General features: G+C 47.3%; 3 protein-coding genes across 9 annotated transcripts in view; all 3 read left to right on the plus strand.

Moving 5' to 3' along the window:
• Positions 1-5,577, plus strand: part of HSPA12A (heat shock protein family A (Hsp70) member 12A) — a 67,501-nt gene extending 61,924 nt beyond the window's left edge. For 2 of the 3 annotated variants that reach the window (XM_023530104.1, XM_023530105.1), the window contains 3 exons: positions 1,066-1,414; positions 2,670-2,773; positions 3,706-4,343. In XM_023530104.1, the coding sequence (XP_023385872.1) occupies positions 1,066-1,414; positions 2,670-2,773; positions 3,706-4,343 (1,091 nt within the window). Of the gene's footprint in view, positions 1-1,065; positions 1,415-2,669; positions 2,774-3,705 lie in introns of all 3 variants that reach the window. The other variant, XM_023530103.1, reaches the window with a different exon arrangement.
• A 439-nt stretch (positions 5,578-6,016) lies between these two features.
• LOC111739027 (heat shock 70 kDa protein 12A-like) lies at positions 6,017-10,986 on the plus strand. Its single transcript, XM_023530074.1, has 3 exons — positions 6,017-6,037; positions 6,719-9,601; positions 9,679-10,986. Exons 1-2 carry the CDS (start codon positions 6,017-6,019, stop codon positions 7,382-7,384), a joined length of 687 nt encoding a protein of 228 aa, XP_023385842.1. The 3' UTR covers positions 7,385-9,601; positions 9,679-10,986.
• A 1,151-nt stretch (positions 10,987-12,137) lies between these two features.
• CUNH10orf82 (chromosome unknown C10orf82 homolog) lies at positions 12,138-18,966 on the plus strand. 5 transcript variants are annotated; one of them, XM_023530108.1, is made up of 6 exons: positions 12,138-12,144; positions 13,733-13,798; positions 16,077-16,295; positions 17,744-17,930; positions 18,435-18,535; positions 18,661-18,966. In XM_023530108.1, exons 2-6 carry the CDS (start codon positions 13,744-13,746, stop codon positions 18,804-18,806), a joined length of 708 nt encoding a protein of 235 aa, XP_023385876.1. In that variant the 5' UTR covers positions 12,138-12,144; positions 13,733-13,743; the 3' UTR covers positions 18,807-18,966. The 5 variants fall into 5 exon arrangements, with proteins under 5 accessions (XP_023385876.1, XP_023385875.1, XP_023385878.1 ...); XM_023530107.1 differs by lacking the exon at positions 12,138-12,144 and adding an exon at positions 12,926-13,350; XM_023530109.1 differs by lacking the exon at positions 12,138-12,144 and adding an exon at positions 13,303-13,331.
• Positions 18,967-27,443: the final 8,477 nt, after the last annotated feature.

Consider the following 27,443-nt stretch of genomic DNA (forward strand, 5'->3'; position numbering starts at 1 on the left):
TGTTAAACAGCAGGTCATTTTATGGCGCTGTTAACTTGGCAGGAAATGGTCCCCTTGGATATGCCAGGTATGTAGCAGTGTGTGATATGAATGCTTTAGTTTTGAAGATTCACACATCTGGGTTTTTTATCATCCATGCTAACCGCCACTCCTAGCGGACATGACTGCTTTCTCTTTAGTCGTGATTAACTTGCTGTGCCACTAATGAGCAAAACCATTGTACTAATGAAAAGTGTTAGTGGCGCTTAGCTGTGTACACCAAGTCATCACCCACCAGCTTGTTTCAGGACGGGTGGGCAAGCAGTCTGTGTAAAGGATGGCTGTTTTTATACCAGGTGACAAATATGTGGTTGTGGACAGTGGCGGTGGCACCGTAGACCTGACAGTCCATCAGATACGGTTACCGGAGGGACACCTTAAAGAACTGTACAAGGCAACAGGTGAGCCCCCGCATGGCCAATGTTCTCCTACTCGAGCTGCTGGGCACACTTTGGCTTTCTCTCAGCATCTCACCCTCTCCAGGCCGCCAGCATGTGGGATGGTAGGTGGGAGAGGGTACTGAGGACTTTTTGAAATTGGAAAACAAAATGCAGTTAAATGTTCTTTAAAACACAAGCCACCATAACTTGAGTTTGGACATAAAGTCAGCCTGTTTCAAATCCCCGGCCAAGGGAGTTTGCTTTTCAGGGTTCAGGAAAGATGTGACCGAAACCCGATATTACCTATGATTTAGTGCTGTGGCCAAGCTCTCTAGGGAGGTCCCAGGATGCCCGGTCTTGGATCAAGATTGCCAAACAAAAGAAACAGGCTCTCTGCCTTGGTGGGGGTGGGGATGATGAGCGATTAGGAGGCCACAGGGACTGAGTGAGGCCTGCCGGTTTGGGATTTCTTGGATGGGATTGCCACAGTGTTCCTGGGTAGTTAAATGTATTGATTTGATTTAAAATGTAATTGACTTTAAACTTTTGATGAGTAATCTCTGTAGGAACAAGAAGAACCTAAGTAAAAACATAGCTGCAGTCCACTTGGTTAGGGGGGGTCCAACTTCGTTTTTCTTTGTTTTAGAGAAGTACACGGGGAGGCTGTTTCTCAGAGTTCGGAGTCAGTTTCTCACGGTGTTAAACGTGGTGGGTGCCCGTTTTGTTCTCAACTCAGGTGGACCCTATGGATCCTTAGGAGTAGATTATGAATTTGAAAAACTTCTGTGTAAAATATTTGGAGAGGATTTTATCGAACAATTCAAGATCAAGCGTCCCGCGGCCTGGGTCGACTTGATGATCGCGTTTGAGTCTCGCAAAAGGGCGGCTGCCCCGGACCGAACCAACCCTTTGAACATCACCTTGCCCTTCTCCTTCATCGACTACTACAAGAAGTTCCGAGGGCACAGCGTGGAGCACGCCTTGAGGAAGAGCAAGTGAGTTAGGCTCACCTTCGGCCCAGGACATTCTGGGGAGTGGAGAGAAACTTTTCTCTTTAGTGCTTTTGTTGCTCTGAAGTACGGTTCGTACAGGAAAGACAGGACAAATACTTGGTTCTTTCCCTCCACTGATAAGTTTCTTCTTGTTTAAAAAATTGTTGATTTTGTAGCATCCTCCAAAAATAAATGAATTATTTTTCTTTTGCGGGGGCACAAGGGGAGTTATCATTAAGAATTCATGGATTTAGGCATCTTTGATATATTTTCAGTCATGGCAATTATATCCTTAGTGATGCTCAAACTGTCCCATCTTGGCCAGTATGGCTTCCGAGCCCGGTAGACATGACTTTGTGGTCTCTAACAGACTTAGCCGTCTCGTCACCGAAGATGCTCCTGGCATATCTTGTGCATTTCCTCCCCAGGCCTGCAATTGGCCGTTTCTCTAAGAAGCTCCGGTTCCTTTTAGTGGGAAACAAAGTAGATTTTACTCTGGGTCTTTATGTCCTTGGAGCAGGGTCTTAGCCGGACTCTCACCAGGCCGATGCCCTCCTACAGAAGGCACCTGCTCCGAGCTGAATCCCAGGTACTGCCTACACAGCTCCTACCGGGGAGACTGGCTGCAGCCACCGATTGGGTTCACAGTGCAGTCAATAGTCTTGACATTCCTTTAGTACCAGAAAGTTTCCAACGTGTTTTTGCAGACATGGTATTCAGCCCGATCTTCACAGCCGCCCCTGTGAGGGAGGTAAGGCAAGTGGTATTATCCTTGATTGGTAGGTGAGAAGCCCTACCAATGTAGGCCAACTTGCCTAACGTCCCATAGCTACGAAGTGGTGGAGGCCAGACTGGAGGCCAGCAGCCTGACTCCCTGTCCAGTGCTCTTTCTGCTCCATGTCACTGCTTTGGACATATTGCTCCTTTGACAGACGGTATGTGGGGCACCAGTAGGATTAGGCTTCTCACTGACCTGGGACAGGTGCCTGCAGGGCTGAAGGAGATGCACCTGAGCACACAGGTTTGCAGGTGACGTGGCAGCACGATGGATGAGCCTTTAATGGGCTCAAATCCAACTATTGCTGTACCAAAATGTGGCCATCCAAAAGAGAAAGGAGGTCCCTTTATCTGTCTTTTGCACTAGACACTGCCTTCCACTGTGCTAAGAGGAGGTTGGCCACCGCGAAAGGGCCCATGTCTGTGTCTAAGCATCTCGTTTACCCTTCCCACTCGTTTCTCCCTGTGTCACGCCCCACAGTGTGGATTTTGTGAAATGGTCATCACAGGGAATGCTGAGGATGAGCCCGGATGCCATGAACGCCCTTTTTAGGCCGACCATCGACAGCATCATTGAGCATCTCCGTAAGTGCCAGCCAGGGCTCAGCCTTGCATGAGGCAGAGCCAAGAATGGCAACCGACTTGTCCAGCATCATCCATCATGTGTGTGAAATCAGACTGGTGGGGGGGGGGCGGGGCCAGGAGCCACAGACCAGAGCCCTGGCAGAGGGGCAGGGCTTGGGCACCGTATCCGGGAGCTTGCTGGTTGTTGGTTGCTGGGCAACCTCCCCTCTGGAACTGAAAGCAGCCGAGAGCCTGTCTTCACCTGGGCTTTCCCTTTTGGCTTCACAAGTCAGGGAGCTGGGAGCTCTACAGCAATATTATCGTTGAGCGACAGGCCCCGGGGAATGTATGGTCTTCACTTTATCAGGACAAGAACCATAACACTCGCTGGGGAGAAGAAACTGTCGTAAGAAACTGTCGTATGGACCAAAGAAAGGTCCCCGACAAGAGAGGAGACGGAATCTGGCCACGCAGCTATCCGCTGCCTCAGTGGCCCTCACCCAGGGACACACAGTAGACTCACTGGGGACGTTATTCAGTATCAAGCATCCACCTACCAAATCACAGTCCTTAGTGGTGGGATGGGATTTTTATGAAAACCAAAGAATAATATTTATAACAGCCTTAACGTACTTAACAGAACCACGCATTTGGCGAGTGTCAGGAATGTTCCTTTACGCGTAACAAATTATTACTTAGAGTGATCACCACGTCTGTTAAAATGGGTTTCTACTTAGCAATAGCTTTGGTTTTGATTCCTGAGTTTTTTGGTGTGCAAACCCCCTTTCTTTAAAAGACCAGCTCTACAAAAATTCTCTTCAACCAGCTCAGGCTACACCTTTCCTCCAGTTGGCCCAGGTGTTTTTGTCCATCTCCTACATTCTCAAACCACCCAGTCCCCCTTGGCTGCTGGCTTTGGTGACAGCACATTGCCCTTTCCTCTTCACTTGCAGGGGACCTGTTTCGGAAGCCCGAGGTGTCCACCGTCAAGTTCCTCTTCCTGGTGGGTGGCTTTGCGGAGGCGCCCCTCCTGCAGCAGGCGGTACAGGCTGCCTTCGGCGACAAGTGCCGCATCATCATCCCCCAGGACGTGGGCCTCACCATCCTTAAGGGCGCCGTGCTCTTCGGCCTGGACCCCGCCGTCATCAAGGTGCGCCGGTCCCCGCTCACCTACGGGGTGGGTGTGCTGAACCGCTACGTGGAGGGCAAGCACCCACCCGAGAAGCTGCTGGTGAAGGATGGCACTCGCTGGTGCACCGATGTCTTTGACAAGTTCATCTCTGTCGACCAGTCCGTGGCTCTGGGTGAGCTGGTCAAGCGCAGCTACACCCCCGCCAAGCCCTCCCAGCTGGTCATCGTCATCAACATCTACAGCTCTGAGCATGACAACGTGAGCTTCATCACTGACCCTGGGGTGAAGAAGTGTGGCACGCTCCGCCTGGATCTCACGGGGACCAGCAGCGCCGCCGTGCCCGCCCGGAGGGAGATCCAGACCCTCATGCAGTTCGGGGACACCGAGATCAAGGCCACAGCCATCGATATAGCCACCTCGAAGAGTGTCAAGGTTGGGATTGACTTCTTAAATTACTGACTGGCCTTCCCTGTCGCCTGCCCCCTTGGACTCAGCTCACCCGCATCTGCTGACCTCAACCCTGACCGTTCTTTCCCTGCCCTTGACCCTGACCTTGCCCACCCAAATTTCAGCAGGGAGGATAAGACCAGGGCTAGAAATAATTAGGGTTTTTTGAGGGCACATTGGAGTCAGAAACTAACTGTCAGGAAATTAAGATTGGGGTTTGGGAATAAGAAATTCGAGGATCCTAGAAGAGCAGCTAGGTTTCATAGGTCCGAGTGGGGAAACACACACCCAGCAAGGGAATCTGTCCATTTCTGCACAGTGACTGAGCTCGCTTCGAACACGTCTCCATTAGGCAGAACTTAGGGTGCCCCATCACTGTCCTTCCAGATTCGAAATGAGATCTTGGAGCCAGGAGGAGATTCTTCATCCCTTTGAGGCTTTGCTTTTCACATTTTTTGGATGGCGGTCAATATAAAATGCCAGCCATCTGCAGTTAATTTCTTTTTTCTCGTCATGTGATCAGGAGTGGAGCTCGAGTGGGAACTTGGAGCGCGTTTTAGCTGGTGGGAGGAGACTGCCTACTCTAGGCACTGTTTTAGCTTCTCATAATTTAAATTCCAAATAGGTTCAGTGAAGAACAACTGTAGCTTTGGCTTAATCCGCTAGGATTCGTGTGAGTGGGAGAGTAATACCTGAAACTTTTTCACAGGTAAAAACTTTGCTTCGATGGAAATGGATGTTAACGAGCTTCTGACAGGCCCCAAATTATATGTAGTATAATTTTTAGCATCAGAATGCCTTATCCTGATTTTTGAATTCATAAGTAATTCTAGTTAACCTTAGTAGGAATTCCGTATGAGAAATGAGGTTGCAATTTATCTTGTTCATTTCACGTCACCAAGCCCAGGAGCCTGGAACACTCCCCTCACCTTGAAAAACATGTGTATTTTAAATAAACTCCCTCCTCCCTGCCTACCCTCATCCCCCTAAAAGTTTTGGCCATTTATTCCTACATTTTGAAATGAAAACATTGGTGATACACAGGCAGAGAATCTGTTCTAGGAAATGTTTCATTAAAATCTTCCGTTTTTAAAGTCTGTCCAAAAGGGATTAATAGGTCTGTACCTGGTGAATGAATTAAGCCAGGTTGTTTTCAAAGCAGATCTCTGGATCTCCCGCAGGGGAACACTTGTTAAAAAACGGGTGGAATCTGCGGTTTTTAATAAACACCACCGAAAATGACTGAGTCAACTGAAATTTGAGAACTCCTAACCTGAGGTTTGGTCTGAAGCTGAAGCACAAACGAGAGCCAGCAGCCTCCCATAGGAAGAGGGTTACACGGAGGATGGCAGATCCCACACTCGCCCTCTCGTGAGTGGGGCTGGGGCCCCACCTGGCTTGGGAATGGCACGTGTTTAACCCTCACAGGATGGGCTTGGGGAGGAAGAGGACTGGAGTAGGGCACCGAGGGGAGGGGCTGAGGAACCCGCTGGCTGGGTCTGCATTCTCTCCATCCTTCCCCGCTTGCAAAGCCAGCTTTCTTCAACCTTCAGGAAACAACTGAGGAAAAAGAATCAAGAATTTGACTCTCAGTCTCTCGCTGCTGTCCAAAGCTGTCTTTCCCACCTGATGGAGTTCAGTCCAATTTTAAATCACTGGGGGTACGCGTACTGAAGGGAAGGAGGATGAGCGAACTAACTTCGAATGCAAGTTGGATTCACAAACCCATTATCGCAGCCGATACGCAGATTTTAAATAGCATTTCCAATTATGTTTTCCCATGGCTTCGATTTCAGGCCCCAGGGAATGTATGGTCTTCACTTTATCAGGACAAGAACCATAACACTCGCTGGGGAGAAGAAACTGTCATAAGAAACTGTCGTATGGACCAAAGAAAGGTCCCCGACAAGAGAGGAGACGGAATCTGGCCACGCAGCTATCTGCTGCCTTAGTGGCCCTCACCCAGGGACACACAGTAGACTCACTGGGGACCTTATTCAGTATCAAGCATCCACCTACCAAATCACAGTCCTTAGTGGTGGGATGGGATTTTTATGAAAACCAAAGAATAATATTTATAACAGCCTTAACGTACTTAACAGAACCACGCATTTGGCGAGTGTCAGGAATGTTCCTTTACGCGTAACAAATTATTACTTAGAGTGATCACCACGTCTGTTAAAATGGGTTTCTACTTAGCAATAGCTTTGGTTTTGATTCCTGAGTTTTTTGGTGTGCAAACCCCCTTTCTTTAAAAGACCAGCTCTACAAAAATTCTCTTCAACCAGCTCAGGCTACACCTTTCCTCCAGTTGGCCCAGGTGTTTTTGTCCATCTCCTACATTCTCAAACCACCCAGTCCCCCTTGGCTGCTGGCTTTGGTGACAGCACATTGTCCTTTCCTCTTCACTTGCAGGGGACCTGTTTCGGAAGCCCGAGGTGTCCACCGTCAAGTTCCTCTTCCTGGTGGGTGGCTTTGCGGAGGCGCCCCTCCTGCAGCAGGCGGTACAGGCTGCCTTCGGCGACAAGTGCCGCATCATCATCCCCCAGGACGTGGGCCTCACCATCCTTAAGGGCGCTGTGCTCTTCGGCCTGGACCCCGCCGTCATCAAGGTGCGCCGGTCCCCGCTCACCTACGGGGTGGGCGTGCTGAACCGCTACGTGGAGGGCAAGCACCCACCCGAGAAGCTGCTGGTGAAGGATGGCACTCGCTGGTGCACCGATGTCTTTGACAAGTTCATCTCTGTCGACCAGTCCGTGGCTCTGGGTGAGCTGGTCAAGCGCAGCTACACCCCCGCCAAGCCCTCCCAGCTGGTCATCGTCATCAACATCTACAGCTCTGAGCATGACAACGTGAGCTTCATCACTGACCCTGGGGTGAAGAAGTGTGGCACGCTCCGCCTGGATCTCACGGGGACCAGCAGCGCCGCCGTGCCCGCCCGGAGGGAGATCCAGACCCTCATGCAGTTCGGGGACACCGAGATCAAGGCCACAGCCATCGATATAGCCACCTCGAAGAGTGTCAAGGTTGGGATTGACTTCTTAAATTACTGACTGGCCTTCCCTGTCGCCTGCCCCCTTGGACTCAGCTCACCCGCATCTGCTGACCTCAACCCTGACCGTTCTTTCCCTGCCCTTGACCCTGACCTTGCCCACCCAAATTTCAGCAGGGAGGATAAGACCAGGGCTAGAAATAATTAAGGTTTTTTGAGGGCACATTGGAGTCAGAAACTAACTGTCAGGAAATTAAGATTGGGGTTTGGGAATAAGAAATTCGAGGATCCTAGAAGAGCAGCTAGGTTTCATAAGTCCGAGTGGTGAAACACACACTCAGCAAGGGAATCTGTCCATTTCTGCACAGTGACTGAGCTCGCTTCGAACACGTCTCCATTAGGCAGAACTTAGGGTGCCCCATCACTGTCCTTCCAGATTCGAAATGAGATCTTGGAGCCAGGAGGAGATTCTTCATCCCTTTGAGGCTTTGCTTTTCACATTTTTTGGATGGCGGTCAATATAAAATGCCAGCCATCTGCAGTTAATTTCTTTTTTCTCGTCATGTGATCAGGAGTGGAGCTCGAGTGGGAACTTGGAGCGCGTTTTAGCTGGTGGGAGGAGACTGCCTACTCTAGGCACTGTTTTAGCTTCTCATAATTTAAATTCCAAATAGGTTCAGTGAAGAACAACTGTAGCTTTGGCTTAATGCGCTAGGATTCGTGTGAGTGGGAGAGTAATACCTGAAACTTTTTCACAGGTAAAAACTTTGCTTCGATGGAAATGGATGTTAACGAGCTTCTGACAGGCCCCAAATTATATGTAGTATAATTTTTAGCATCAGAATGCCTTATCCTGATTTTTGAATTCATAAGTAATTCTAGTTAACCTTAGTAGGAATTCCGTATGAGAAATGAGGTTGCAATTTATCTTGTTCATTTCACGTCACCAAGCCCAGGAGCCTGGAACACTCCCCTCACCTTGAAAAACATGTGTATTTTAAATAAACTCCCTCCTCCCTGCCTACCCTCATCCCCCTAAAAGTTTTGGCCATTTATTCCTACATTTTGAAATGAAAACATTGGTGATACACAGGCAGAGAATCTGTTCTAGGAAATGTTTCATTAAAATCTTCCGTTTTTAAAGTCTGTCCAAAAGGGATTAATAGGTCTGTACCTGGTGAATGAATTAAGCCAGGTTGTTTTCAAAGCAGATCTCTGGATCTCCCGCAGGGGAACACTTGTTAAAAAACGGGTGGAATCTGCGGTTTTTAATAAACACCACCGAAAATGACTGAGTCAACTGAAATTTGAGAACTCCTAACCTGAGGTTTGGTCTGAAGCTGAAGCACAAACGAGAGCCAGCAGCCTCCCATAGGAAGAGGGTTACACGGAGGATGGCAGATCCCACACTCGCCCTCTCGTGAGTGGGGCTGGGGCCCCACCTGGCTTGGGAATGGCACGTGTTTAACCCTCACAGGATGGGCTTGGGGAGGAAGAGGACTGGAGTAGGGCACCGAGGGGAGGGGCTGAGGAACCCGCTGGCTGGGTCTGCATTCTCTCCATCCTTCCCCGCTTGCAAAGCCAGCTTTCTTCAACCTTCAGGAAACAACTGAGGAAAAAGAATCAAGAATTTGACTCTCAGTCTCTCGCTGCTGTCCAAAGCTGTCTTTCCCACCTGATGGAGTTCAGTCCAATTTTAAATCACTGGGGGTACGCGTACTGAAGGGAAGGAGGATGAGCGAACTAACTTCGAATGCAAGTTGGATTCACAAACCCATTATCGCAGCCGATACGCAGATTTTAAATAGCATTTCCAATTATGTTTTCCCATGGCTTCGATTTCACCTCGCCTGCTGAATTCCCTACTAGAATGTGAAACACAACACACCACAGATCTAGAGAATGCTAGCCACATAACCTAGTCACCGGGTCTCTCGACCAGGCACAGAGGGGTGTTTGCTAGGGTTCTCTTGCTGCCTGCTCTGCTTCAGAAGCTACGTGTATGGGTCTTTCTTTGGTGTTGCCAGCCATATTCTACAAGTAAGACTTCTCAATTTAGTTATAATTTTATGTACATACAATATTAGAATATTGTACAGAATCTTTATTTCTACGATGTGCTCTTGTTAAAAAAAAAAAGGAAAATGCTCTTTGAATTTTGTTGTCATTGCTGCCTTTTGTCTTCCATGATTTCATTTCTTAATTGTGCTTACTACTCACCAATCCGTACCGATACTAAGCTATGGACTATGTATGCAAGACCGAGCCATAGAGAGAGGTGTCAAGGATCAGAATATTCTGAACACATGGACCACCCACCTGGACCAACAGCATCGATCAACAGCATAGAGAGAGGTGTCAAGGGTCAGAATATTCTGAACACATGGACCACCCACCTGGATCAACAGCATCGATCAACAGCGTCCTCAGACCTTTCTACACTCACATCCTTCCCAAAGGTTCACAGTTACCATTTGAAGGAGCATAATAATGTATCAATTCTCCTGTCCAGTCTTTGAGAGCTGAACATTCTGGTTCTGTAAGCATTGCGACTGTGCAGAAAAACCTACCAAAACTCTCAGCATCCCTGCAAAGTTGTCAACCTCTCCTTGTAGGGCAAAGCAGTCACTCTGAGGGCAAAGTGTGGTCCACCATGTGTGATGTTTTCAGTACGCCAGGGTCAAAGGAAGAAAGCAGATGGTGCACAGATCCAGCTTTTCTAGTGGATTAAGTGTGGGTAATATGGTCAAGTCCTTTTTTGGGCTAATGTAAGACCTTTCCCATCTTGCATTAAAGATGCCTCTGTGTGTTTCTCTTAAAATGAGCTGGTTGAACTCTGTAGTGTTGGCAAATAGATGATGGAGAGGAGGTGATCATTTTATTGGACTTTCTTCTGGCCCTAGAGATGCAGCCCCACTAGTCTAACTCCTTAAAGGGAATCCCCAAATACACCCTTCACCCCGGAAATATTCTAGAATAAGAGCACTAGGTAAGTACACTTGGACACATTTTCTAATCTTAGAAAGTTTCTGAAAGGCCTGTTGTCTTGACACATCATTCAGTCGTGGTTTATTATCTGATGTTCATGTTTCTTGAAAGCAGAACTGTCAGAGGATTTCCTATGTGACTGCCCTTTCTGTACACAGCAGGTATTAGTAAATGCTGAATGACAGACAAGCTACAGACAGACAAGACAGGAACGAGGAGGAGATGTATAAGCGTTTTTGTAGAGTGATAGCTAACATGAGTCAAGATTACAGATCCTGCCCTCCCCCTAGAATGTTATTTAGATCAAGTTTAGCTTTTAGAGTCCAGGTCTGGTTAATTGCCAGGGTGGCAAAGAATCGCATGCACCAATATAAACAGGAGTCAAAATGCATTATTAGTTGACGATCGAACTTCACATTGTAGAGATGAAATAGCTGTGATTAAGCTGCATATTTATGCTGGGAAATGGCTTAAATGGATGACTAGTATAAAAGTTGTTGGTCATGTCACACCTCTCATCTGCTTGGAATATGGAACTATATTCTAAAATGGGTCTTGTTCACTACAAGATAGATTCAAACTTCACAGAACTTTGCAGCAGTTCACAACTTGACAAGATTGTATCTGCAAACTTTCTGTCCTCACATGTCTAATAAAGCAAAATTCTGGATCTCATGTGGCCCAGATGTAGGTTTTTTGGGGCACTCTGAATTTGTAAATGGGATTTTAGATGCATCATTACTGACCTTCCCCTCCTCCCCATCTCAGGTAGGGATAGATTTTTCAGGTCCTTTCCTAGGTGTTGCAAGCTTTCTTAGCTTCCATTCCAACAAGGCTGGCCCCTTTGCTCTCTGGGAAGGAAGGCTCAGTTGATATCCACGAGCCCCCTTTCCCTTCGAGCTGGATGAAAGTAGTCTAGCCAGAGAGAAGGCGGATAAGCCGGGTGGCCACTGACAACTCCACGGCACCCATATGCAGGTTTTGTTTTGTTTTAAAGCCTGCCCTTTTGGCATCCCAGCAGGCATAGGAAGCTGGCTGCTCCTGCATCTAGAACCTTGGGTTTTACCGGACTTTAAGTCCGGGTCACCCTCCAAAGTTGGCTCTAGAAGCTTCCAGATAGTGTGAGGAGGGGTCCTAGGACCCTGAGGGAGGTATAAATGGGCTGTCCTAAGGTATAAATGGGTAGCTCCAACAGCCTTCACCAGGAGTTCATTTCCCAGGAGAGCAGAGGTAAGGAAGGCTGGGAGGTGCCATTAACGAGGGAGTTAACGAGTATTGGAAGGCAGTGCCACCAAACAGAACTTCCTTCTCTGTACAGGGAGTGGCTGGGATGACGTCCGTAAAGGCCACTCAGTCACTCCGCGTTACACTGCGGGCACCTTGGTTTCAATCCGTGATAAAGCTCAGGCCCCCCTAGTGCCCATAAGAAGAAGCGGTTAGAAAGGAGTGACCCCTTCCTTCGTTTTGGCGCATCGCCCCTTTTCTTCCCTGTTCATCACCTGGCCGGGCCACCTGGAAACCCGTCTTTCCTAATAAGAGACAGAAGGCTTTGCGGTCGCAGGTGGGAGAAGCCCAAGGGAAGCCCCTGTAATCGGAAGCCGCCGAGGGCACAGGCCTGGTCTCCTCTCCCAGGCTGCTTCCTGTTCCCCGCAACCCACTTCCTCCCACCAGGAGCTCCCGGCCCCAAACCAGGCTGCCCAGAGACCGCATTTCTAAAAAGGCTTTGACCTAGAGCCCTTCGCGTGCCCCTCCTCCACTCCCAAAACTTAGAGGGCGCGCTGGCCGGGAGAGACCTTGAACGGAGAACAGCTTCAGAGACCAAATATTTGTCGGGTGACTCCCAAGGGGCTCAGGGTGAAGCGCACCCGCATTCACTCGGGTTCTCTCGCTTCTCCGGTCCGCGGGGCCTCGGCCCGGGGCGGGGCAGCGGGAGGGGGAGGAGAGGGAGAGGGGAGGGGGAGGGGGGGGGGGGAGGGGCCGGCTGGCGGGCCGCCCCGCCCCTCCCCCACCCGGCGGGGTGAGCGCACAAAGGCCCGGGGCCCGGCGTGGGTGGGAGGCCCCGCTGGGCGGTGATCCAGGCGGGCCCAGGTGAGCGACTCCGGAAGGGTCGGGGTGAGCGGGTGGAGGGCCCTGTCCGCTCTCTCTGACCCCATCCCCGGCCCCCTACCCACCACGCACACCTCCTCTCCACCCTCCTCCCTTCTGCTGCTTCCTGGCAGGCCTCGGGGCGGGGTCTTCAGCCGCCCAGCCCGCCCCCACCCGCGCTGGGTTCCGCCCCCTCCCTGGAGGCTCACTTTTGGGCCACAAAATCCTGCCCTTTAGAATTTAGAGGTCGTCGGTTCATACCTGCTTGGACGCGACAGCCCTCAAACAAGTTAATCTCTCTCTGCCTTTTTATCTCGTCTGTGAAATGGGGACTCCAGTAGTGGCCGTGAGGATTTAACAGGAACGCAGTCGTGCGTTCAGCCGTGTCCTATAACACGCGTTCTATAAATGAACTGTTTTAAAAATTCCCATCATTGCTGACAAAACCTGACTGCGACCCTCCCCTCCACCCGCTGCGGCCATTTGTCCTGGCGGGAGGTTATCACTTTTAAGAGATGAGCTAGCTTGGCCAGGTAGGACCTAGCAGCATCAACAGATGTGAGATGCTGGGCCTGGTCCCTCTGGGGGACCCCAGGGCATCTTGAAGAGGAAATGGGCCTGGCTCTGGAGATGCATCCACATAAACCGATGCTACAGTGGTTCTCCCATTCACCCACCTTGGACTCCGCTCCAGCCTTTTAGAATTTCTCACCCCTTCCAGCCAGAATTTACTGTAATTCTTGTTGAGGGGCTGTCCTGAGCCTTGCAGGATGTTGAGCAGCATCCCTGGCCTCAACTCAGTGGATACCAGTACCACTCCATTCCCCAGCTGTGACAACCCAAAATGTCTCCAGACACTGCCAGATGTCCTGATGGGGTGGCGGACAGCAAAAATTACCACTGCCTCCTGGATAAAGAAAGGCTCTTGTTTAAGGGTGCATCCTTTACCCTCAGGTTCACAGGGTTTATTTTCATGGGGTGTCCTGAGTCTGGCTTATCTTTTTATTCTTAATCTCTGTCACAGCAAGTGGCCATAGTGTGCACATAGTTCACAATTGTTCGGTAGAAGGATGGATAGAAAGTAGGTGGGGGGAGGGAGGGAGACATGGTGGGTGGTGGTCTGCACACTTTTTATCAGAGTTCATGTGAGAGGTGAAGGCCCCTTGGTGTCAGGTCATTGGCTTTATAACTGAAACCAGCAACGTCTGGTTTTGTGTACAGTGGCGGTGCTGCCTCTCCATCCCAACCTGGCAAGGGCTCCAGCATCCCCGAAGTGAGTTCTTGAGGCAGGAGCATTTGAAAAGACAATTTCATACCCTCTTCCCTTTATTAACAGAGAGCAAAATCATGGAGTCTTCCAAGGCCTTCATGAGGCAACTGCCAATCACACCAGGCTACAGTGGTAAGTGGTGACATGCCCTGCAACATGCCTGGCAGGAGGACTGTGGTCCTGGTCACTGTCCCTGCTTTGGCCCACTGTTAAGATACTTTTTAAGAGCACCCCATTGCTGAAGATGGCTGATAACTGAGTTCTGATAAATGGAGAGGTATAACTTAGGCCAGATCTCCCAGGACATGATCTGGTATGCAGGAAGCACTTCATTAATGTCCATTGAATGAGTTTGGACCAGAGTAGACACAGTGCTATGGGGATAGATGCAGTGAATAAGCTGAGGCCCTGTCCTTCCTCCCAAGTTGGGCTTTCTCAGATTTGCTGTAGAACTGTCTTATGGTCCCATTCCTTCTTGTGTCCCCTAGGGGGAGGGTGACAAACTGCCCTGTTTTGCCTGGAGTGGTCCTGGTTTTAGCATCGAAAGTCCCGTGTCCCAAGAAATGTCTTAGTTCTTGGCACCTGAACAATTGGTCACCCTACCTAAGGCTTCTGGGCTACTGAGAACTTACTAAGACACATCCCTGTGACAAATTCAGTGATCCCTGTAGGCCCTCAGCTCTCACATACAAGCGTTCGTAGGAGGGGAGCTACAGGGAAATAATCCAAGGCCACCCAGCCTCAACCTGGTCCCACTGGTTGATTAAGAAAACAGGTGTTGGGTTCTAACAAACTGAGATTCCAGTCTCTGCTTGGCCATTGCTGTGTGATTTTAAGTTACTTATCTCTCTACGTTAAGTAAAAAAATTTTATAAAATAGGTGTACTAGTTTCCTAGGGCTGCTGTTTAAAACAACAGATATTTATTCCATCACAGTTCTAGGGGCTAGAAGTCTGAAATCAAGGTGTCGTCAGGGCCATGTTCTCTCTGAAGGCTCTAGGGGAAGGTCCTTCCTGCCTCTTCCAGCTCCTGGAGGCTCTGGCTTGAGACAGCATTACTCAATCTCTGCCTCCACCTCACCTGACTCTTTATGTGCCCTTCTGCCCCATATCTCTGTGTCTGTGAGTCTCAAATCTCCCTCTCCTTTCTCTTTATTAAAACACCAGGCATTAGATTTGGGGCCTACCCTAAATCCAGGATGATCTTATTTACCTCTGCAAAGACTCTGTTTCCAGTTAAGTTCACATTCACAGAGGCCAGGGGTTAGAACTTGGATATATGTATTTGGGAGACGCAATTCAACCAACAACCTGGGGGTAGTAAAGGACTTTTTATAAGGTTAGTGTGAGGATTAGTGGAGCCAGCATACCTAACCTGTTTAAACTGTCCTGTATTTTAAAAGTAGCTTGTATTTCTATGTGTGAGCATGTGTACAATTCTATAGAATCTATGCAGATCAAAGTAGGCCGTTATGGGCGAGAAACCAGTGTGGCAAGGCCCCTGGTTTCTATGGTCACCCCATGACATTAGGGTGTCTTTTAATTGCCAAAGGGTTGGGGAGATTGGATGGTGGGTGAAGGACTTCGAGATCATTCTAGTAATTAGGTTCTTCTAAAGGTGGCTTCTTACAGGGCGCAGGGCATCGGGGTTGCTGCTTTCAACTCTGAAGCCAGGTTTTCGTTACCTAGGAACAAAGGCGAGAATGTTGGGCTTCAGTCATGAGATTGATTGATTGATTGATTTTCAGTTTAAAATAAGTTCTTAACCAGTTTTTCCTCATTTGTTCTTTTTTAAAAAAATGGTTTTATTGCGATAATATTATAGTACTTGGGATTCAGCATCCAGTTTAAATAAATAGTTGTGTTTTACTCATACTAATTGTAATGATTATATATTATTTTGTGGAAAATGGTGAAAAATTGTTCTAGGGGTGGGTCTCGCAGATAATGAATTTACCTTTTTGTGTAATAGGTCTCTGCTTTTAATAAGCCCACAATTTTCAGGTGGTCCCTACAAGAAAGATCCCAAATTGCATTTGAGAAGTGTCAAGGAAAATAAGCTTTCTCTCTAAAAAAGATGAATAATTTCAATTACCCCTCAGACTATCATTTTGGCCCATTACATGCCTTCCCTATTTGCCGTTCAGGCTGACATCAGGGGCTTTGCTATCAAAGAGTATTACTGTCATCGCCTTTGTTGAAACAGGCCTTCCCTCCCCAGCTCCAAGGTCATATTTCGTGGCCTTGGGAGGGCGTTGTAGAAACAACAACACGGCTTGTACTAATGGCCTTTGGAAAAAGTGCAGTGTTGTTGGCCAATGAAGAAATGCCAGGCGGCGGGCTGAGATTCTGGGGCGTTTGGGCAGGTTCTAAACCCTCCCTGAGGCTGTGATTCCCGTGGGCTCTCGCAGGCTTCATCCCGTACCTCAGCTGCGAGGGATCCTCGGCTGAGGACAACATGTCCCACTGTGTGAAAACCTTCCAGGAGAACACACAGCGCTATAAGGACCAGCTGGAGGAATTTCGCTGCTCTGTGGCCGGTGTCCAGAGACTGAAGCCTGTACGCTCAGAGGAGGCCGTGCTGCGGGCTCTGCACCAGTACCAACGGCAGTACCACCCCTTGAGCCTGGGTACTGGCTCCGGAAACCAGTCCCCTTCACTCCCACCCCACCCCCAGCCCCGGCCCAGGCGCAGGGCCTGGCAGGCCCTCTGAGCTGCCACAGAGATCATAGAATTCAGCACAGTTCTAAATCCTCAGGCTGCAGTGAAAATGGAAAGGCTCGGTTTCTTAAAAGGAGAAACGAACATTTCCAGTGGGAGAGGGACACGGGTTAGGAAAGAGAGTGTTGGGAACCAGGAGGCCCTGGGCGAGGCTCACCACGAACATTCAGACAGCTGCCATTGTAGCAGCCGATGCTTTCTGCTCGCTTTCTCTGTGCCAGGCCCCATTATGTCATTAACCACTCCAAACAACCTGTGAGGTCGATCCTGTCATTCCCATTTTACAGATGAGGAAAGTGAGGCTTCGCGAGGTAGTATTCGTTGTCTATGGTCAGACCTGGGCTTGAACACAGCTCCTCCAGGTACTAGCTGGGCAGGAAGAGGTTTCGCACTGAATAACCACCACCCAAACAACGGATGATCTGATTCTGTGATGTTAATAACCATAACAGTGATTCTCCTTAGACCATTTTTTCAAGTATAAAGGCCTATAGGAAAAGTAATGGGCTGGTTCCCCTGATTATCATTTCTAGAATTGTTTGAGGACATTTTAAGAACACATTTCTTATGCTTTAAAAATTTTCAAGACATTACAAAGAACGTCTGCCTAAGTGTCTGAGATTTAGCCCAGTTTTGTGACTGTTTGCTGCGTGACCTCGGGCAGGTTGCTTCCCCTCTCTGGGCTCCAGTTACTTCATCCAGGGCAGGGAAGGATGAACTAGATGCTCCCGAGGGTGCCTTCCAGCTCTGAGGTTATGGGACTCAGTGGCCTAATTAGATTCTTAAGGCAACTAGAAGAGGCAGGTGGGGCAATAATCTTGGATCTCACAAATGTGAAATTGCCCAGGGTCCGCCAGCCAGCCAGAGTCACTCATAACCCGCAGGCTGAGTCTGATGTGCTTTCTCCTGGCCTGGATGCTTCTCTTGATTCCCTTTTATAAACAGAGAGCAATGTCTGAAGCTTTTACTCTGAGAAAACAGCAAGATCTGCTTAAGAGCAAGGACTTGGGCATCAGATGGATGCGGGTTTGACTCTTGGCCCTACCACTTCCTTGCTATGTGACCTTGGCCAAGTCTCCCTTAACCTCCTTCAGCTCTCAGTCTCCTCCTCCACAAAGTAGAGTAACATGGTACCAACTTCTTATGGTTTGCAAGAGAATAAAATGAGAGGCTCTATGTACAACCCTTACCAAGGCGCCTGGCACAGAGAATCAATCAGCGGTACTAGATGCCCTTAGCACAGCTGAGGCCAAGGTGTTCACCAGGGCTGACTCTTGGGGGGCCAGCCAACTTGGGAGCACTGCCCATGGTGTGGCTTCTCAAAACCCTCAGGAAGTGCGCTGTCGTCTCTTTACAGAATGCAAATACATAAAGAAACCCCTCCAGGAGCCCCCAATCCCTGGCTGGTCAGGCTATGTGCCAAGAGCCAGGGTCACCGAATTAGGCTGTGCCACACGGTACACTGTCATGGCCAGAAACTGCTACAGGGACTTTCTGAACATCACGGAGCAGGCCAAGAGAGCGCGCCTGAAACCATATGAGGAGTAAGTCTGGCTTGGGGCATAACTGCAGGTAACAAGGGGAAGAGCGGATCTTGGCCCAGGGGTTTCCAGATGTGCCCGTCCCAGCACTAGGACTATTTTTGTATCTGATTGTCTTACATGGGGCCTCGTTTGTAATTGCAGGGACTTCCAAGTAGGCAGCCACTCTGTGTTCCCCACCCATGCCCAGCATTCTATGGAAGTCCTGCTGTGGGCTTTGCTGCTTTGTGGGGAGAGGCTGGGAGTACCAGCCAACAGGGCCACCATCCTGGCAGCTACCTAAGGCCTGAAGGAGGGAGATGATAGGGCACTGCATAGGGTGGCTTTTGTGATCTCGGTTTTCCCTTCTGTAAAATGGAGATGATAATCCTTACCTTCAGGATAAATGGTGAGGATTAGAAATAAACATACTATGCTCACACGGAACCTGTGTAGATTATCTTTATTCTTATTTTTGTTACTAATGAAAGGAGTAACTCAACTCTATGACTTTTGTTCTTACTTTAGAATATATGGACTTAAGTCCACACAACCTCCTCCTGCTCCTTCTCCAAAAGTTTTGCAGCGTGATGGGCTGCTGCCGAAATATCCAGACTTCTCTATTCCAGGTAAGGGAGGACTCTTTCTTCCCTTCCTATTATTTTTAAAAAGGGAATGAAATAAATGTTTGCAGTGGCCTCTCTGCTTAGTTGAGCTACCTGCCTGCAACTCGTGGAAATGGTTTCCCTTTCAGACCGTAGCTGTCCTAGCCTTAGAGGACTCCTGATGGAGGACCCCAAACCTACGGTGACATGTGGCTGTGATCAGAGGCCAAATATGTCATGCAACAGGAAGATTTATCTGGAGCCATTGTCCTCAGCCAAGTATGCAGAAGGCTAGAAGCGGAGAGCCTCCCAAAGAGAGGTGAACTGCAGGGGGGCTCAAAAGCTCTGGTTCTCACATGAGAATCAGCCCCTCACCCACACCCGAACAGGCACTGGGGACGTTTCGTAACATAAGAATCCTTTGAACCACTGCCTGCACCCTATTGACTGGTAGGCAATAGCATGTCATTAATGATGACTTTTTATTGTCGTGTGGGAATAAAGAGGATACTTCTCAGCATGCTAAGACTTAAGGGTGGCTTACAGAAGTTTATTGTCTCACAGTTCCAGAGGCCACAAGTCCAAAATCAAGGCGTTAGCAGAGCCATGTTCCCTCTGAAACCCTAGGGAAGAATCCCTCCTTGCTTCTTCCCAGGTCTTGGTGGTTTGCTGGCAATCCTTGGTGTTCCTTGGTGCATAATTCCAGTTTGTCTTTATGACCACGCGGCATCCCTTTGTGTCTTCACATGGCTGTCCTCTGATAAGGACACACCAGTTACATTAGATTCGGGTCCACCCTTCTCCAGTATGACCTCGTGTAAACTTAGCTAATTATACCTGGTGACCCCGTTTCCAAACGAGTCACCTTCTGAGGTACCGAGGATTAGAACTTCGACATATGTTTTTTGGGGGATACGATCCAACCCATAACACTGATAACTTCCTCTTGCCACTGACAGGCGGTCTCTCTGACCTCACCCTGCAGCCACTGGCACTCAGAAGAAACCAAAGCAACTGCTGGGGCAGTGAGGCCATCGGCATCAAAAGGCTCAAAAAAAGCGCAGAGCCACAAGCAGTAAGCTACCCCTGGGGGCGTCTTTCCAGGGCAGGAATTTCACCTGGGCTCCCTGAACCTCCCAGGTTCCATGGGTAGAAATCAGGACTTATATCTTTGATGAGAAAAATGTTACAAGTGAAATTTAGTCTTATCTTCATTTATGAACGTAGGCGACAAACCACAGCCACACTTGTCACCTTAGCCCGATAGAAATCACAGCTCTTTTCACATCATATGACATTTGTTACAAACAGCTTGAAATAAATAACATTACTGTTGATCGCTACTTTATAATTATCACCGTTATTAGAGCTACTATAACTACTTTCTAACATTGTTATTCAATATGCCTCTAAAGAAACATGGCTATTTCATAGATAGTCTTTTGAATATTTGGATAATATTTCAATATCATTTGTTTCCTTTGTAGTCTCCTGTATTTTAATTTACATTTAAAAACATTATTCTGTGAAGAGGTCCACAGAGGTTTCACCAGACAGCCAGAGAGTCCCTGGCAGAGAATGGTTAAGAACTCTCATCTAGGGAAGCAATCAAGGATGTGTGTAAAGGATGAGTGTCATAAAAAAACAGAACCACCACCCAAACCCCATAGGACTTAGGATTATAGTGCATCCCTTATTAAAAAATAATGTGACTGAAGAATGCTGTTGTAGAAGAATATTTACGATACAGTACATGGAAAAAGCAGGCCATGATAACAGCAAACCCGTGTACACGCACACTATAATTTTGTTTTTTGTTTTAAAAAACAGCGATGGTGTGGGGGGAGGCAGTAGAGGGAGCTAACCCATAATGCTAACAGTGTTACTTGGGTGATGGTGCTATTACTCATTTTTATTTTCTTGTTTGTATTTTTTTCCAATTTTCCATAGCTGACAGGTACCGTTTTCATAATCAGGAAGAGATGTTATTTTAAGAATCCTTATTTGAATTGATTAAAACATATTTTAACCTTTTAGAAATTGTATGTTTAAAGAGAGAGAAAAAAAAAAGCCACACCTCCATAGTGAGGAGCTGGCATTTGCTTTAAAGGCCTCCGGCAAAGCTCTGCGAATAAGAGATTTTTTCCCAGCTGTTTTAAAACCCTGGGAAAATGACCCCACAGTCCCAGAAAGGAAACCAGGAGGTCTCTCAGCTGCCCGGCCGGAGTGGTCCCATCCTGCTGCAGCTCTGCCGGCCCCTCAGGTGAACACCACAGGAGGTATATCGGCTGGTCCCCCTCCCAAGCCACAGTTTGCAGATGACTGCTCTGAGCTCAAGGTTATTAAGCTCTTCAGACGGCTCCTCTCACCTGCCCTCAGCTTGACCTCATCCACGGGGTCACGTCATGCATCAACATTTAAGCCACTGACTAATTCGTTTGGCACCGTGCTTAAAAACAAAACAAAACAAAACAAAACAAAACAAAACATCTTAAACTGTAAAACAAAACAAAACAAAACCACCATCCAATGACAGAGGTAACAAAATTGAATAAAGGCAATTCAAAAAAATTGTTTAGTAGTGTCTAATTCTTCTACAACTTCAAGATTAAGATCACCACGTTCAGTATGTAAATCCGTAACTCCTTTTGTTGAACAGGCCGTCACCGTCACCATTCTTTCCTTAATCTTTATCCTTTTTGTTTCTCCCTAGCCTATAATTTCTGGAGTGTCTGACGGGGGGAGGTAGAGAGGTGATTTTACTGCACAGCAAATTATCATCATTAGCACAAGCTGCATCCTTAATGAGCTCATTCTTGCCACTAAAAACAATTCCATTACCTGATAAGACAAAATTCCCCGGTTCTAGAAGGGCTGAGGAATCCGAGGGTGAGGGTTTGTGTGCTTTCTAATGACAACAGGGCCTTTTGTCCCAATAGTTCGACTTCTGTGGCAATGAAAGTACTCCTTTGGGGGGTCACTTGTTACTCTTTCTGTGCAGAAAACCGACGTTCCCACAGGCCAGATGTGGGGAGAAGATGCTTGAGTGCCATGTCCTCACTCCCCATCCCGCAGACTGGTGACCAGCTGACTCTAAACAGGGTCTTGGTCAAGGCTTTAACTCTGCTCCGGCACCAGGTGTGAAGCGTGTGTTCAGGCGTCAGACTTCCAGGGGTCAAATCTGAACTCCGCGCTTTTGCCTGGCTGTGTGACTTGATGCTTTCTTTGACCTCTCTGAGCCTCAAATTCCTAGTTTGTTCAAAGAAGATAACAAAAGCACCCACCCCATGGTGTGGGTCTGAGGATCAAGAAGATAGGCAGGTAACTTTAGCCCACACAAGCTCAGTAAATATTGCTATTATCAGTTCCCATCTGGGTAAAGCGATCTGGGAGAATCGGTATCCCTGACATGGGGCGGGAGTAGGGACTATTAACAGGAAAGGGCGATGCACCCTGGGCTCCCGGCCCCTAAGAAGTGCCCTTTTCACCGCTGCATTTTTCTTCCAAGGATTCCACCCTGTGAGGCAGGCTGAACAGGTAGCAGATAATAAAAACAGCAGCTGCTAATGAGCTTGGTATTGTCAGCCTCCGGCCTAAGCCCTTTACGTGGAATAGCTTTATAAATTAGTATAAATATTTTCATTTTATAGATGAGGAAACTGAGGCACACAGCGGTCAAGTGATTTGCTCAGCGTCGTGTAGGCAATAAGTGGCAAAGCCAGGATATGAACCCAAAACAGTCTGAGGCCAGAGTCCGCACATTTAAACTTCGTCCCACACTGCCATGTCCTATGTGCCTCCTCTGTGGCTGTTGTCACGGGAACACAGATTACTTCAAAATGAGTCATGGTTTCAACAACAAATCCATTCAGAAAGAAAAGGGAGGAGAGGAGAAACGAGAAACACGGAAGTCTAATGAACGTGACGGGGACGGTCAAATGGGGTTAAGGATTTCGAGAGCTGGGCTTTGGGGTTGGTCACATCAGTTTGTACCACATAACCGCTGAGTGATCTTGAGGGCGACACTTAACCATTCTAAGCCTTAGTTTTCTGTTATAAAATGACAAGACCTTCCTCATGAGGTTATTTGGAAGGGTTCATGTGATCACACACACAAGAGGCTTGGCCTAGCATTAAAACTCACAGGCCTTCTGCTTCCTTTTGAGCATGGCTAAAGCGCCAGAAGGAACAACAAAAGGCAACAGTTAAAAGGTCAATTAAGGCTCGAGGCTGGAGCCCTCCCCTCCCTGCCCCTCTCCTAGGCCTTGCTCATCAGACCCCATCCCACCCTGAGAGTATCCAGAGTTGGGATCTTGGCTTATTCTTTCCCCAAAGGCCTCTGGGTTCCTTAAGCAAATTACTCTCCCCTCCCCAGATATCCAGAGTTTCTACCAGGTGCCTGGCCTAGAGCGAGCACACCATACAGGTGAGCTGTCGTTAGGTGAGATGACCCAGGCAGGTAGAGCCCCCAACATCCGTCTCCTTGGCAGCCTCTTTTTTTCAACTAATGGGGGTGGGCTTTGGGGGAAAGTGGGGCATATCGGCCTCCACCAGTCTTCTAAAATCAGGCTCCCTTCCCAGAAAAATTACAGGTGGCTCTCTCAAAGAGGTTTATATATTCTCAACAGAAGCTCCAGGTCCATATTTAGATTCCAACTGGTTTTGTCTGGATTCTCCAAAGGCTAGGAGGGAGCGTGTACCCCGCCTTTCCTAAACAGCCTGGGGTACCATCAGGAAAGGGTACCAGACACTCCATGGCCTAGAGGAACTGGGCACCCAGCTCCAAGGTCAGACTTTGTTTCTGGTTTGTGTTCTCATGAAGGTCACACCAAGGGCAGCTCTCCCTAGGCCTCACTGTCTGGTCGTGGCGCCCCCTGCCCTCCACAGTCCCAGACCCCAGCTCCAGTTTATTTAAAATCACCTCTATTTGCTTAAACTCAACCCAGTTTTGATGACTGCTTAAAGTGTTTTTAAACCTATTCATCTAAGGGCATTTCTGACTTATAATTCATATATATATTTAGCATATCTGCAGCTTTACGAAGGTTGGGTGGCTTTGATTGTCCTTTTTGTCTCATTTTATCTACTTGTGAACATTTTGAGGACCTTCCGGCCAGTGTGTCTAAAAAATCTTTTTATTAGATTTATTGTCATGAATACATTTTATGTGCGTGCTACCACAGCCTCCTGCCATGAAGTTATGAACTTTTTTCTAGGACATCAAGCACTAAGGCGCTATTTTCGAAACCAGGGGATAAAAACTTTTTCCGCAAAGGGCCAGGTAGTAAATATTTTAGGCTTTGTGGGACATATGGTCTCTGTTGCAACTATTCAAATCTGCCAGTTTAGCAGGAAAGCAGCCATAGACAATATGTAAATGGATGAGTGTGGCTGTTTTCCAATAAAACTTTATTTATAGACACTGAAATTTTAATTTTATATCATTTCGTGCATCACAAAATACTCTTTTGAATTTTTAAAAACCATTTAAACGTGAAAACCATTCTAGCTGGAGGGCTGTACAAAAACAGGTGGCCTATGGGCCCTAATTCACCAACGCCTGCTCTAAACCACAAATTAACCCAAGGGGATGATGCTAGCTCGGATCTGGTCATAAGTGATTTGTTTTGTAAGCAACATGGGACAAGCGGGAGCCTTCTTGAGAAAGACTCCTTTGGAAGATCTGGGAAACAGAACCCCCAGGCACCTAGAACACAGAGAATGTAGTCCAAACCCACTGCCAAGAGAGAGAGGCACAAGGATGACATGGCACTCAGATTAGCTGGGAGAAAGCCTGCAATTGCTTGAGAGAAAAGGAAGAAACAAAGGCCTAGTAGAGGCTTTTCATACCCTGCATTAAAGTTCAAATCTAATTTAGATGAAAGTGGATGCATAGAAATTAAATGTGCACGCGAGGCTCTCGTCGTTAAGTTGTGTACCCTGTAACGATAGCTTTACCAAATTTATTCCCTTGGTTTGAAAATAAAGATGCTTTTTGAAATTTGATTTCGTTGTTTTACAAATTGTTTTAGCTTTGTGAATAATGCGAACTGCATTTCTGATCTGCCTCAAACAAAAATAGAGCATTAAAGTGTTTAAGATTCAATCAAAGGCTTGCTGTGAGCGGCACAATATTAAAATAACAGAAAAATCAATTCGATTTTTATTTTGAACATGATTTGTCACAAATAGCATTCTAATAGATAACACTGATTATATGGTAGCAAATGTAATTTATATATACCAAGCTCTACTCCTTTGTCAGAGTCATCATTAAGGAATTTGACACGTATGTGGGAGAACAGTAAATGTCAACTGAAATATATACGAGCTAGCTATAAATGGGATGCTGAAGTGAGTGATGCTGGCAACGCTATACTTATAAGTAATAATATGCAGTCTAAAGTAGCTTGCATTTTCAAATAAGAACTCTTTTTATGCTGTCATTTGAAATATCTCATATTTCTGAAGGTCAGGAATAAATGGCACTATTAGCATTAAAAGCTAGTAAAAGAAAAAGCGATTTGTTGTTCATTTAACATAACATTTTTTTGAAATAGCTTTGTAAAGTATTCATGATTTCCTCCCCCCGTGGGAGGCTGAGAAGACAGGAGGAAGATGCCTGTTTCTGAACGGAGGGCTTTGTATCGTACCTTTGTTCCATTCGGGGAGATCTCGGTGAAATTATGTGCTTTGTGCCTGGGCAGGAAAGTGCTAAAAAAATAAAACTGTCTACATAACCGTGGTCTCGGCCGACTCCAGCAGGGTGCTGCCCGGGCCCTGGCTTTGTTCCTTGTGAGTAGAGCCATTTGGTAAACTCGGGATAAGTGGCAAGACTCTCAGAAACTGAAGATGGAGCGCTTTGATGTGACAGACACAAGTCCCCAAGAGGAAGAGAAGGGAGGCTCTTGCTGTGCAAATGCATCAGGTTTGAATACAAATAGAGACAGACTTGAGGCCATCTTAGGGCCATACGAACCCACTTGTCACCTTCCGCCAGCAACCCTTCCTACCAGCCACAGGTCCTGACCTCCAAAATACTGTGAACTTCTCCTTTTCCTCCTAAATTTGGATAAAAAATGAAGACTACTTGAAAATAACATTGACAAACACCATTGTAACCACCCCCTGGAATTAGCAAAGATGAACCTTTTTGTCATATTTGCTCCAAATCCTTTTGTAATGAAAAATAAATGACATTACTGATAAAGAAGAATTCAAAAGGTGTATGTACCGCATATGCAGTGAGCAGTAGTATTTTGTGAATAAAAATGTACGTAAATGGTAATTTCTATATCTAAATGGTTTCTTCCTGAAACTCAGTTTTCTCAACAGGACATTTTGGGCATGATACACACGGGCTCTAGTTTGTTCTTTTTCATTGCTAAAGTTATATTTTGGACAATCTGATGGATGTGAATGTCAGATTGTTGCTTTTGTTTATACTTCCCCGATTACTAGTGAAGGCGAATCTCAAACATTTATCGTTCAGTTTCCTCTTTGTGCTTTGCCTGCTCATGTCCCTTTGTCCATTTTTCTATTGGGTTGTCCTTCCTTTCGTGTATTCTGAATACTAATCTTTTGTTGAGTCCACTTCGAATTCCTTTTCTGAGGCCGTGCTTGTCTTTAATCTTGGTTGTTGGTGTCTCTGTTACTTGTAAAGAGTAACTCAGGCCTGCCTGCCTTCCCGCTTCATTTATTGGCTGTTCGTCATGTGCCGGGCGCTGTATCAAGTGCTTGGCACTCTTTATCTTATTTGATTGTTACAGCCATTCTCTGCAGGAGGGCCATTATTATTCTCAGTTAAGTGTTGAGGTCAGGGAAGTGAAGTAGCCAACCCAGGTAGCACAGGTAGAAAGAGAGGAAGCTGGGATTCAATGCCAGCTTTGCCTCCCTGCAGAGACCTATATTACACTATGAGAATTAATAAGAGTAAAGATTATAACGTGTCATTAGAAACTCTTGGAAGGAAACACAGGGTTGGTTCTCAGCCCTGGCTGTCTACCCCCTGGGGAGTTTTTAAAAGACTGGTGCTGGGCCCCGCCCCAGAGATTCTGATTGTTCTAGGGGTCGTCCAGGACATGGGGCTTCCTGTGAAAGCTCCCCAGTCAATTCTGATACACAGCTGGGGCTGAGAACCTCTGTCTTATAATCTACAGTTTTATTGAGATCTAGGAAGTCTCAAAGGTCTCAGACAAAGACCTATTTTCCTGCACCAGGCCAAAATTTTAAATGCTGCCTCACACTTCAGGGAAAAGAATTTTAGAAAATACAAAGAAAAAAAAGAGAATGAAAGAAAAATACCAAGGTATTGCGCTCAAGCACTCCCGTTCCGCTATCAATTAGAGACGTCCCCGTAAAGGGAAAGGAAAGCTCTTTCTGCCTCATTTTCGGGATCTCGGTGGATGAATCACTTCCTTTAAGAACCAACCACTGCTGTCATGATGCCATTCATGGAATTGCTCAATGAAACTCCTTCTGGATTCTAAGAATTAAACAGTGAATGGTCCTACTCCAGCGCAACGGGCCAACCCTGCACCATTATCCCCTTACCCTGAAAATGACACCCTCTACCTGACACCAGCTTGTTTACGCACAAGGGAGTGGGAACAAGTAGGCAGATCAGCTGGGGGCTTGTGGGAGGCCGTGCTTGGGCAGGAGGCCAGGCTAGAAGGACCACACTCCACATATATCATAAAAGGATATTAGGTGTGTGCATATTTGCAGTAGGAAAATTTGGGAGACCATCTACTTATATGTCCATCAGCAAAGACAACCATACCCATGCATTCCTCAGTGGACTCTGTAAAGCCCTATGAGGAATGAAGAAGCTTGTACCATTAGAGAATAATATCCACGTTATGGATAGGGCAAAAAGCTGGATAAGAATGGTGTGTATTGCGGGCTACCATTTGTGTGGGGGAAAAAAAAA

Source organism: Pteropus vampyrus, unplaced genomic scaffold (assembly GCF_000151845.1).
Source record: "Pteropus vampyrus isolate Shadow unplaced genomic scaffold, Pvam_2.0 Scaffold46, whole genome shotgun sequence".
NCBI classification, from domain to species: domain Eukaryota; kingdom Metazoa; phylum Chordata; class Mammalia; order Chiroptera; family Pteropodidae; genus Pteropus; species Pteropus vampyrus.

Excerpts from the sequence above, each read along its gene's own strand:
- LOC111739027 (XM_023530074.1), top strand. The coding sequence starts at position 6,017 with ATGAGCGAACTAACTTCGAAT. Across the intron at positions 6,038-6,718 it reads TGAGCGAACTAACTTCGAAT|CACATTGTCCTTTCCTCTTC; the intron begins GCAAGTTGGATT and ends CTTTGGTGACAG.
- CUNH10orf82 (XM_023530107.1), top strand. The coding sequence starts at position 13,167 with ATGTTGAGCAGCATCCCTGGCCTCAACTCAGTGGATACCAGTACCACT. Across the intron at positions 13,799-16,076 it reads AATCACACCAGGCTACAGTG|GCTTCATCCCGTACCTCAGC; the intron begins GTAAGTGGTGAC and ends GGGCTCTCGCAG. Across the intron at positions 18,536-18,660 it reads TCCAGACTTCTCTATTCCAG|ACCGTAGCTGTCCTAGCCTT; the intron begins GTAAGGGAGGAC and ends TTTCCCTTTCAG.